At 43.9% G+C, this 13,081-nt stretch overlaps 1 protein-coding gene across 1 annotated transcript in view; it reads left to right on the plus strand.

The window, feature by feature from the left end:
- Positions 1 to 6,232: 6,232 nt before the first annotated feature.
- LOC143508349 (immunoglobulin lambda-1 light chain-like) overlaps positions 6,233 to 13,081 on the plus strand; it is a 44,428-nt gene continuing 37,579 nt past the window's right edge. Inside the window, exons 1-2 of the mRNA XM_076996799.1 lie at positions 6,233 to 6,287; positions 6,379 to 6,704. Coding sequence (XP_076852914.1) covers positions 6,248 to 6,287; positions 6,379 to 6,704 — 366 coding nt within the window. The 5' untranslated portion in view covers positions 6,233 to 6,247. The remainder of the gene's footprint in view (positions 6,288 to 6,378; positions 6,705 to 13,081) is intronic.

Consider the following 13,081-nt stretch of genomic DNA (forward strand, 5'->3'; position numbering starts at 1 on the left):
GACACCCTTGAACACACCCAACGGCTCAGACAACAGGCTATCAGATTTAACATGCTGTACTCTGTCTGTAAGATAGCTAGAAAACCATGCTAAAGAGTGTTCTGTAAACCCAATACAGCCCAACCTATCTAGCAGAATTGAGTGACTGACACTGACCGACACTGTCAAAGGCTTTTGCCAAGTCTATAAAAACTGCTGCGCAATACTATTTGTTATCTAACGCAGAAATAATATCATTGAGAATTTTAAGCGTGGCGGAGACACAGCCATAACCTGATCTAAAACCTGACTGAAACTCCGACAGTATATTATTAGTTTCCAGATATTTGATCAATTGTCTGTTAACAAGCCTCTCCAACACCTTTGATAAGCACAGTAATATAGAGATTGGCCTATAGCAATTGAGATCTGTCTGATCTCCCCCTTTAAAAAGAGGGCGTACCATAGCTGTTTTCCATGCTTGTGGGAAGTTTGCAGTACGTAAAGACAGATTAAAAAGATCTGCAATTGGTTTTGCAATTACTGAAGCTCCTATCTTAACAAAGAACGGGGCCAACTCATCAGATCCGGCTGGTTTATTGCTGTCCAATTTCAGTAGCTCATCCAACACCTCACCTACTGAGACCAGTTTCAGAGTGATGTGTAGGCTTCAAGGCCGAGACATGGAACGCACTGGAGACCCATCGATCCCCCGGCATACAGACTCTATAGGTCACCCAGTTAATGCGTTCACCAATGACATAGGGGCCAGCATAGGGGTCACTACCTCTAGGGCCAAGTCTAGCTGACACCCAGACAATGTCTCCTACCTTGTAGGGAAGGGCCTCACTCCTCCTGCGATCTGCCTTCTGTTTAGACAGAAAAAAATTCCTAGTTCTGGAAGGGTTAAAGCGTCTCACGGCGGCTGCTGTTGGGTGTCTGCCCAGACCCTATCGCTCAAGACTATAAGACCCTATAACCCAAGACTAGTAGCCTAGTGACTACCAGTTAACAGAGTACTCTTACCCTCAGCACTCTCCCTGACCTGGGTCACAGTATAGCACACATGCATAATATGAACTAAACATGGTTACACTGAATCACACTACTTCATTATTGTAGTCCTTCTGCTTAGTCAGAATGGACATGTGCTAAATCATAAAGTTTATAATGATCTCTTATAATAATTAAACATGATCTAATCAATAGTAATTAATCAATAATCAATAATTTCTCTCACAAGTTTCAAGCATTTTCAAGTACTTTAGCCTAAATTCCAGCACTTTTCAAACCTGAAACACAAAGCAACATAAAAATTTGTCAGGTAAATGTTCCTTCCCTGTTTTTGAGGGGTATTTCTTTATACTACCACAAACCGTTTCGGACATATAAATGCTTCCACCATTCGCGGAGGTTCACGCGAGGTGTGCGGAGTAGAGCTGGGCGGATCGATCCAAATATCGATAATATCGATACCAACGCTGGTATTGATATTGAACAATACTTGTGTAAAAAGATCGATACTCTAGCTTTTTTTCTCTCCCGCACGCACTGACTGTTGTGCACGCGGATTCATCAAAGTCTCCTCTGTCTGTAAGAGCAGCGCTGCGTCACACAGCACGGAGCAGACCCGACCCCTCTCGTCTATTGTTGTTGCATCGTCACGTGGCTCAGTGGCGCCAGCCAAGCAGTCATGCAGGTAGCCTGGCCCACCCAATCAGCACTCTCCTCGAGTGACATGTCACAGTACAGAGAAAGACGCTACAGGAGTATTGAAATGTCGAGAGGAAGAAAAGTAGCCTACACGTATCATGTTTATGCAATATTTACTGTAATTCGTACTATTTTATTATTTATAACATTCCTTTATTGTTAGAATTAAAACTTGTAATATATTTGTATACATTTTGGGATTTTTTTCATGTAAAAATTCATAAAATATATATTTTTCCACCTATCGAATGACACAAAAAAAACTGGCGAAAAAGCGAAGATCCACAAATTATTTTCAAATTAATATCTTATAAAAACCTGTGAAAGAGTGAAGCCGCACAAGCTGAAGCGTGAAGTGGCGAGGGATCACTGTGTATATGTCACGGTGAGGCGGTCCCCTACCGGCCGCCTCTGTCCACAGCGGCTGTTGTTGTTGTTTGGTGACGTCATGTGCGTCCCTCAGGTGGGCGGAGCCCGTGATCCGTCTCACCTGAGGGTCGTTTGTTTGCCTATATATGTCTTGTCTTTGTACCAGTTGACCGCTGGTCATTATATCCTTAATTTGGATCTTTTGCACGGGTTTCAGTTTGCACACTTTCTATTAAACCATCCTTTTTCCCTGAGACTTGGCGTGATCGCTTCCTTTTCAGTTGCTCACACCGCCCGTCACAGAATGACCAGCCACCCCTCGGAAGCCGCCAGTCTCTTTTGCTTTCTCCTTCGTTCGTGGTCATGTCTCGTGGTAAGTGTTTGTCTACGTAGTGTTTTGTTTGTTGTTGAAGAGCCCCGCCGTGCTGAAACGTTGTGTGTGTGTGTGTGCAGCATGGCGGTGACCAGGGCGGTCGACCCCGGTCGGGCTCTTCATGTTGTGTGGTTACACATGTGTGTAGGTGTGTGTGTGTGTGTGAGTGAACGGACGTATGGATCAGTGTGCGTCGCTCGCGTGTGTTACTTGTTGAATGTTTTATGTGTGACGCGGTCGCCGCTCGTCACGGTCGCCTCGCTCCCCCGTGTGTCTAGTGTTTGATGTGGGGAGCGACTGCGGACTCGAGCGGCGCATCACCATTGTTTGAGTAGAGCGCGCATGTGTGGGATCCTGTCCGTTTGCCGTTTTGCACCGTTTGTTTTGTCTAGTCTTTGCGTGTTTGTTTTGTCCTAGCGTGTTGCGTGATTTTGTTTTGTTTTATGTAATTCCACGCATTCTCCTCCCCTTAAATGTGTGTTTGGGGGGGGACCGGCTGTGGTCCCGTGCCATAGGGTGTGGCACAGAGGGCGTCACTCCCGAGGGAGGCCCTGAATAGGGTAGGGCGCGTTTGTGTTTGTGTGTGTGTGTGATGTTCTCTGTGCAGGTGCTTCTCCTTGGCGGTGTTCCTGGACCTTGTGGGGGTCTCCACCTGGCAGGAGCCCCCTTGTGTTGTGGGGTGACCGAAGCCCGGTCATGAAGAGCCCCTCCCTAGAGGGCTGGGGCCCCCAGATGTTTGGGGACCATGGGGCTCCGGTCTGAAAAGCTCCTGCTGAGGAGGGAGATCCTCCCTCCTGCCCGGGGTGACCAGGAGGCCCTTGGGGCTGCTCCCTAGCCCGCGTCGGGGGTGCTCTGGGCCTCGGTCTCTGGCACTCCTGGGTTGGGTGGAGGAGTCCACCTTGCGATGAGAGGCCCCGGGAGGGGTTGGCTCTCCAGGAGGCTGGGGTGACCCCTAGCAGAAGGCAGGGGTCAGCTCTGGGAGGAGGTAGGTCCAGGAGGTGAAGTAGCCACGCCTTGGAGAGGTAGCCTGCACACACACACATACACGAGGGACGAGAGAGGAGCCGTAGCCCCTCGTCCTCACACCTGTGGGGCTCACCGGCGGAAGGCCGATTAGGGCGTGAGGGCCCTGTGACCGACTGGGTTTCAGGTCGACCATCAGGTTTCCCAATGCTCCTGAGTCCACTAAGGCAACAACCCCAACAGAGAAGCTCTTATATGTCACCATAGCCCTAATTGTCAGCAGATGACCCATCAAGGAGTTTCTCACACAAGCTCTGCCATTGCTCCTTGGGGGCTGTCATCTATCCGATTTGCATGGGCTCTGCTGGGGTTGAATCCTTAGCGAGCGTGGGTGAGAGCTGTGGAGAAGGAAGCCGAGCTTGACTGTTCATACAAGTCGCCATGCCACTGGACTGCCTGCCTGGACTGTGCTAAGTGTCACCTGCCTCTTTACTGTTGCCGTTTGGCCTGAGTCTTTATGTTGTTTTCACCATGGACAATAAAGCTTTTAGTTTACAGCCTCTGCCTCAACTGGGGATGTCATTAGGTGGTGGAAGGAATATTCAAGGATCTTCTCAATCCCACCATCGTGCCTTCCACAGAGGAAGCAGAGCTGGAGGACTCGGACAGGAATTTGCCCATCACTCGGGCTGAGGTGACCAGGTCAGTTGTGAAACTCCTTGGCAGCAAGTCTCTGGGGGTGGACGAGATCCGCCCTGAGTTCCTGTACAAACAGAGCAGGAGCTTGGTTCGCATGGCCAGCAGTAATTCAGACTGGTTCCCGGTGGGAGCTGCACTCCCACCTAAAAAGTTATGAACAGAATAGGTGACAAAGGGCAGCCCTACCCTTTGTCACCTATTCTGTTCATAACTTTTATGGACAAAATTTCTGAGACGTAGCCAAGTGGCGGAGGGGGTTTGAGTCTCTGGCAGAGTCTCTGGAAATAATTCATTGTGCTGGAATACAGACAATACATGATTCACCACAACATGAAAAAAGACAAAAATGAAAAAACACTGAATAACACTGTAAATAAACACAGAATAAAGACTTATGATGAATGTTACAAATGCAACTTCTTTACTGATGACCAACTTATATTCTTGTTACAAGAGTTAATGCTAGTGAAATGCCATTTAATATAAAGTACCAGTCAAAAGTGTAACGAATAGAGGGGCGGGTGTGACGCAAATGCAGACATCAAATGATTTATTACAGAAATGGAACCAAAACACTAAACGCAGGAGAGATGACAAATGAAACGGTAAGTAGGAAAGGGAAACATGATAACTAAACGGCTGACAGAACGACAAGGAAATGGAACCAACATGAACTGGGGAGAAAACCATAAACGCAAAACTAATACCGGGATGGCAACAATGACGTGGGGAACACATACACAAAATACTGTAAGACAGGACATGAAACTAAGGTGGACTATATGAGCATAAGGCTCAGGGTAACAACGGGAATAGCGGCAACACAAGAACAAAACCGTAGGGCTACCAACAGCAACTACTCATGACATACACAATCTAGAATGAACAAGGTAACAAAACCGAGGGAAACGACGGAACTAGAGGGCAAACACCAAGGAGGCTAAAAGCAGAGACAATAACAACTAGGACGTTCATGAACAGAGAAACACGGAGGGTAAATGCAAGGAGAGAGATGGCAACGAGTACTCACGAAACAAACACACACAAGGACTGACACGGAAGTGAAACACCACGGGGAATATATACTCAGAGACGGGACGGTGAAACAAGACTCAGGTGTGCGAGACTAACGACGAGGGCGTGACAGACAGACGGAGGGACGAATGGGAGCGGGAGCTAGGCGGGCCCAGGGAGGAGGGAGGGGCTGGACGTGACAAAAAGCTTGGACACACCTACTGTTTTTAAATTTTCTACATTTTACAAAGCATGTAGGTGTGAGACCATAAAAATAAGACATATGTGATAATGCTGTTGGATAAATATTGAGTCAAAGATTTTAGATTCTTCAAAGTAACTCTCCTATACTTAGACAACAGCTTTCCACACTCTTGGTGTTCTTTCAAACAGCTTCATGAGGGCAACATGTATGATGCTTATCCACTAGGTGGCAGTGGAAACCACACTGAGAGGAGAACTCGTGGAGATTTCCCCAAGAGATTATACACTCCCCTAATCAGTGTGAACCTCCTCTCTCACTCCGGAAACACCTGCAGAATACTGGTACGTTTAGCTGTATGTAAATGAAGAAACTTTTCTGTTAATATCGTAGAATACTGAAAATGGATTAAAATTAGAGGTGTCAATTCCAGGTTCATAGATTAAAAGTCCTCACCAGGATTTTGCTCAAGCTTGCTAGATTTTCTAATTAGCAATCCAGGTAAAATTAGTGGAATCAACACAATCCAGGAAGCCTGAGCAAAATCCTGGTGAGGACTTTTAATCTATGAACCTGGAACTGACACCTCTAATTAAAATATGAGTGACTAATATATGGCAAGAATACTGGTACGTTTAACTATATGTAAATGAAGAAGCTTTTCTGTTAATATGGTAGTGCACTGAAATTAGATTAAAAGATGAGTCACTAATATATGACAAATCATTGTACAATGTTAATATGTAATAAAATGATTAACATATAGTAAAACAAATAAACCAGTGTAGGACCTCACATAATGTGTGTGTTGTTGAGAGGCCCCTCCCCCTGCCCCTCCTACCTCTCGTATAGCCCCGCCCCACAGTGTCTCCTTCATCTGCTCCTCCAGCCTCTGGTCTCTTCACTCAGCACAGAGTTCAACACACACAGCCAAGATGCTGCCAGCACTCTGCACTCTCTTCACTGCTCTCTCATGTAAGATCTCACCACACTGCAGCTCCTCAACATTTACACACTTCTAATGTAAGGATGAGCTAATGGAACGTGGATGCTGTGTTTACTGCAGGTGTCAGTGGTGTAACCGTGGTAACACAGAGGCCTCCTGTTCTCACGGTGACTAAAGGACAGAAGGCCACTATGGACTGTAATCTGGGTACAGTGACAAATTATGCTGCATATTGGTATAAGCAGCTACCAGGAGGAGTTCCACAGTATGTGCTGAGATATTATCACAGCTCGGGCTCTCCTAGTTATGGGTCAGGTTTCTCCTCTCCAAAATTCACATCAACACACTCTTCTACATCAGATTACAATTTGGTCATTGATAATGTGGAGGTTGGAGACTCTGCATTTTATTACTGTGAGACATGGGACACCTCTGTTAATGAATTTGTATCACAGTGATTCACACCATGACAAAAACCTCCTCACTGCTCACATACACTTCTGCTTTCAAACACCATGAGGAACTGACACACGTAAAGACAAACAATGCACTTCAGTCAAAAACTAGTTCACGTTTACAGGATTTTATTGGCAGTTACATATAATTGATAGAAGGTTTGACTCACAATTATCTTATTTATTTTACATAATAATTCATGATGACCTCCATTCACACATTACATCACTCAGAACACCTCCAACATACACGGTAATCATGTAAAGGAAGTTGTCACGTTGTGGGGGGGCCCCCTACCGGTCGCCCCCGGTTACAGCGGCAGCGATCCTGTTTTTGGTCACGTGATGTTCGTCCCTCAGGTGGGCGGGACCCGTGATCCGTCTCACCTGAGGGTCGTTTGTTCGTCTATATATGTCTTGTCTTTGTACCAGTTGACTGCTGGTTATTATTTCCTTAATCTGGAACCATGCACGGGTTTTTGGTTTGCACACTTTCTATTAAACCATCCTATTTCCCTGAGACTTGGCGTGATCGCTTCCTTTTTAGTTGCTCACACCTGCCCGTCACAGAAGTGACGATGAAGACTACGTCTGAATACACTAGTCTGTTATTCCATGCTAACTGAATATAGATTTTTACTGCTTTTTAAATATATGATCAGGAATTCTAATAACTACAAAAAATACACTCAGCAGCATTAATTACTTTGTCACTGAAAATGTGCAGTGACTTGTCTATTAATAGTTTTGATGATTTACAACTAATGATACACTGGAATTGTCACGGTAGGGAGGTCGGGTCGCCGTCAGAGGGCGCATGTCACAGCTCGCACTACCTCACATCGCACGCCCCCGAGCACTAAACCACTCCCTCAGTCCCAGTCACCACATTATTAGCACCTGTCCTTAATTATGTTGTGCACCTTTTTAAACCCCGCAGGTCGTTCAGTCCAGTGCTGCACATTGCCCCGTTGGAGCTCTATCCTGGACCTCTCTGTCTTTGCAGTCTTGTGGACCTTTCCGGGCCTACAAGTCATTTCTGTTTGCATATTTGTTTGAATTAAGAATGGAAAATAAAGACCATTCAGTGCAACCCTCGTCTTTGGCCGCCTCTGTTCCCGCGTCACTGGAATTGCTTCTTTTTAGTCTAATTCCTAATATCTGTTGTGGAGATTTCTTCACCTCTTAGCAAATTTGAAGAATTCTGGGTATTGTTTTATCATGCCTTTTTTCTCAGTGATATTTACAGCTGTCTCATAACAGTTTGCATCTGTGAGACACACAGTAACTGCAACATATCAGAACCAAACATACATATTTCTCTAAAATAAAATTGTTCTTATATATTTGGGTAAAACAGAGTTGTGGAATAAATCCAGAGTGATGTGGGAGCGTAAGGGAATGTGTTAAAGACACACTTCACCATCACTGTGTTCACTCCTGAAACGGAGGAGTTTCTTGTATGAGGGAAACGTGAAACGTAGCACTGTGGTATTCGGCCTAGGAACAACACTGAAGATCACTGGTGAGTTTTCCTCTTTTCTCTTGTTTCTGTAGTACTCAGTGATTTAATCTTTTGTGCTTGAGTGCAGAAATGTTATTGTAAAGTTTAAGAAAATGGGTCATTTTGGTTTATTATTTTAAAGAGCTTTACAGTAGCCATAGAAACAGCTGGTTTGGACAGATAATGTCACGTATGGCCTCGCCCCCTCCCTTGGCTGTCACTCCGGGTTCCCTTGTGTCTGTGTCCCATGCCTGTTCATCCCGCCCCGCTCGTTTGTCTCGTGATTCCCTTGTATATTACCACGCCCCCGTGTCATTGTCTTCACCTGCTCGTAGTTTAGTTCCCATGTATATAAGCCCCTGAGTCTCCCTTGTCCTTTGTCTGGTATTTTGATTGATTTGATCTGTGGTTTTGACTGTTCTTTGCTGTTTCGTTGTACCTGACCGTGTTAGTGTTTCCTGCCTGTTACTCGTGTCCCCTGTCTTCTTAATGCCCTTGTTTGCCTGTTTTACGGACTGCCCTCCTGTTATAGACCCTGCCTGGCTAAGCGACGACGATGATGGTAACTCCTTTAATAAATCTCGCTCTTCTCAGCGATTGTGTCCGTCTCCTCGCTCCGTGGCGCGAGCCACGTTACAGATATATTGTCTTTAGGTAATAAACTCTTGACCTGCTCCAGTAAACACTGATTTAGGAAAACCACTAATTTGATTGAGTGTTCACAGAAACAGACATTTCAGCAATGTTTGAAATACATTTCAGTCTTTATGATGCAGTGATTACAGGTTGGGTGTTAACCTGTAATTTCTGGAAAATTCCTCAAATATTCTTATATTGTGAGTTAATTAACAGTCAATACAAAATCATCTGCTTATGGTTTTGTATAACTGGATTCAGATGATATCTGTCTTATTAAGACACAGGTAAATAAAAGTAAAAGCAATCATGAATACATTCGTTCATTTCTATCCTAGATGTATGCCTGGGTTATTCAGATAAAGTGTGAACTTTATATGTTATATATGTTATAACATGTTTACAGTACATCTGGGCACACTGACAACCTGAGGGGGGGGGGATGCACAGTAGACAGTTTTCGTCTCACATGTGTATTCCTCGGATCTTTCTTGTTTTTAGCAGAACACAGAAAGAGCTGATGGTCAGCAGAGGGATGAAAGACATAACATAGTACTTTATGTCTCTACACATTCTCCTGACGTGGGTTGCACACAAACAAGGACATGATTACAAATGAATCACTGAACTGAATCACTGATCAACCTTATTCACAGTTTTTCCTGCTAATGTACTAAATCATAATGTTCTTAAGTGATCTTAAATGACATTAGCAAATTTCCTTTACACCACATTTAGAGGAGCACTTGTGGAGATCTCCCCAAGAGATTATACGCTCCCCTAATTAGTGTGAACCTCCTCTCTCACTCCAGAAACACCTGCAGAATACTGGTACATTTAGCTGTATGTAAATGAAGAAGCTTTTCTGTTAATATGGTAGTGTACTGAAAATTGATTAAAAGATGATCACTATTACATGGCAAATCACTATACGATATGCTGTTAATATGTAATAAAATCATTAATATATATATATTAAAAAATAATCTAGTGCAGGACCTCACATAAGGTGTGTGTTGTTGAGAGGCCCCTCCCCCTGCCCCTCCTACCTCTCTTATAGCCCCGCCCCACAGTGTCTCCTTCATCTGCTACTCCAGCCTCTGGTCTCTTCACTCAGCACAGAGTTCAACACACACGACCAAGATGATGCCAGCACTCTGCACTCTCTTCACTGCTCTCTCATGTAAGATCTCACCACACTGTAGCTCCTCAACATTTACACACTTCTAATGTAAGGATGAGCTAATGGATGGGTGCTGTGTTTACTGCAGGTGTCAGTGGTGTAACCGTGGTAACACAGAGGCCTCCTGTTCTCACGGTGACTAAAGGACAGAAGGCCACTATGGACTGTAATCTGGGTACAGTGACAAATTATGCTGCATATTGGTATAAGCAGCTACCAGGAGGAGTTCCACAGTATGTGCTGAGATATTATCACAGCTCGGGCTCTCCTCGTTATGGGTCAGGTTTCTCCTCTCCAAAATTCACATCAACACACTCTTCTACATCAGATTACAATTTGGTCATTGATAATGTGGAGGTTGGAGACTCTGCATTTTATTACTGTCAGACATATGACAGCTCTGTTAGTGAATACGTATCACAGTGATTCACACCATGACAAAAACCTCCTCACTGCTCACATACACTTCTGCTTTCAAACAGCATGAGGAACTGACACAGGTAAAGACAAACAAAGCACTTCAGACAAAAACTAACTCACATTTACAGGATTTTATTGGCAGTTACATATAATTGATAGAAGGTTTGACTCACATTTAACTAATTTATTTTACATAATACATCCACCACTTGCTGCTTTAATAATATCAGTGTGATCAGATACATACTAAATCAGTCATATGTTGCAGGTCACATGCTGTGTTACAGGACTTCACACTAATATGACACGTGTGTGATCCACTGGACAGAGTGATGGGTCTGTAATTCATGATGACCTCCATTCACACATTACATCATCATCCCAGAACACTTCTAACACACACACGTTAATCATGTAAAGGAAGTGCTGATGAAGACTACGTCTGAAGACACTAGTCTGTTAATCCATTCTAAGTGAATATAGATTTTAACTGTATTTTTAATATTTGATCAGGAATTCTTCTACTTACTGACATAAATGAACTCAGCATGATCAATTACACTGTCATTCAAAATGTGGAATAAAACGTCCTATTTGCTTATTTAAAAATAAAACATGACATATTAAACATTGGAATGACCTGTTTTGGTAATTTCTCTTTCCATACGAATTCCAATTATCTGGGTCAGATTTGTTTATCACTTTGAACATATGAAGAATTCTGGATATTAATTTGATGATATCTTCAATCTCACGTTTCCAATGTTATAAGTGATATACAGCTATCTCACAACACTCACAATATGAAGTTTCTTTATTACAATGAGATTGATATCTGGAAGTTAAACATTAACAACAACATACCAAAACTAAATGTGTTTCTCTAAAAGAAAATTCTTCTCATGTCTATATGGACAAGACAGTAATTCGGTGACTCTGATCTGCTCTTGTCCAGGTTAGAAGATTCATGTACAGATTGTGACGCTGGCGACTGGCTGAAGGACGAGGCACGAGTCCAACGTATTCCCTCAACGTAACGTTTTACATCACATATAACAACGTGCAGGTAGCGCACAAAAAACACACGTTTACAATGAACACGGTACATCTAGACAACAACGAGCACAGGACACCGCGCGAACGCACAATAAATAGACAAACCACATAAACCCTAAGTGATGACGAGACGAGCCACAGGTGAGACGGATGATCACAGGACATAACCGCACCCACGGAGATCCACAGACGCAGACGACGTAAACACACAACCAAAGGGAGGGGTCGGGGACCAAACCTGACACAGATGAGTTTGTTTTTCAACCCCACCAAGTCAAAAAGTGTTTAGAAATTGTCTGAATATGTCCATATTGTGTACAGACAGCACAACTTAAACAAGTTTCTGTTTCACTAATATGATTGATTTGTATTATATTTCAACTTCTGGATTAATCACACAGCTACCTTTGAAAAACACAATACTGAATTATGAAAAAAATGCAATAAATGAAATAAATACACAATAATCTCATGAACACTCATGATTCACCATTCAGTAGAATATTTAGAGATTATATGTTGTCTTGTTTATACAGTTACATATTGCATCAAAGTGACCTCCTACAGACCTCCACAGGTCATAATCCCAAACAACTCAAAACACGTTTTAGAAACTCCAATATGTTGTTAATTCAGAAATATAATGTTCACCACTGTTTGACTATGAATTCCATTTCATTTTGAGACCTGCTAAATAACAAAATCCGTGTCAAACATTATTGATCTGTGAGATACTGAACACATCATTACTTTTAGTGATGATACTGAACACATCATTGCTTTTAGTGATGATACTGAACACATCATTACTTTTAGTGATGATACTGAACACATCATTACTTTTAGTGATGATACTGAACACATTTTGTGGCCCACATCCACTCCCCATCTTTGGAGGACAACTTTGTTTTTATGTACAGATCAAATGATAACACATCTGTATAATACAGTGCAATAGTGATAACAATAATTGGGGTTAGGTGGACCATAAGAAGATAGAAAAAAGGAGGAGAGAAAAGAGGGATAGAGAAAGTAAAAAGGGAAAAGACAGAAGGGCAGGGGAAAAAAACCCCAGCTCAAATGACCACTGCAATGGTTCACCAACTGCTGCTCCTAAAAGAAGAGCAGAAAGTAAACCTAAGACATACAGCACAAATGACTGTGATGTATGTGTATATGTGAGTGTTTATGTAAGTGCAACATAGGATAAATGTACGGAATGCGCTTACTAGCAAGGGTAGAAAGTTACGACAAAATTCCCCCAGAGGCCAGAGCCAGGCAGAGAGAGACCCGGGAACCCCACCCGTCTGCGGCCCCTCCAGGAGTAGAGGCGTCCCAGAGCCGCACTTCCTAGTGACCCCCGCACCCCCGGGAGAGGGAGACCCCGGACAGCACCCTCCCAACCAAGGAACGCAGACTCAAGGGAACCAGAGGAAACAGAGCCACCCCCCAGGATGCCCCCCCCCACCATGGGCCAGTAGCAAGGCCCCAGCGCCACATGCCCCTGAGAGCAACCCATCACCCGACAGGGCCCCCCTCCCGCCGAGGAGCCCCGAGCCGTCCCGGACC

This window comes from Brachyhypopomus gauderio, chromosome 2 (assembly GCF_052324685.1).
Source record: "Brachyhypopomus gauderio isolate BG-103 chromosome 2, BGAUD_0.2, whole genome shotgun sequence".
Taxonomy (NCBI): Eukaryota; Metazoa; Chordata; class Actinopteri; order Gymnotiformes; family Hypopomidae; genus Brachyhypopomus; species Brachyhypopomus gauderio.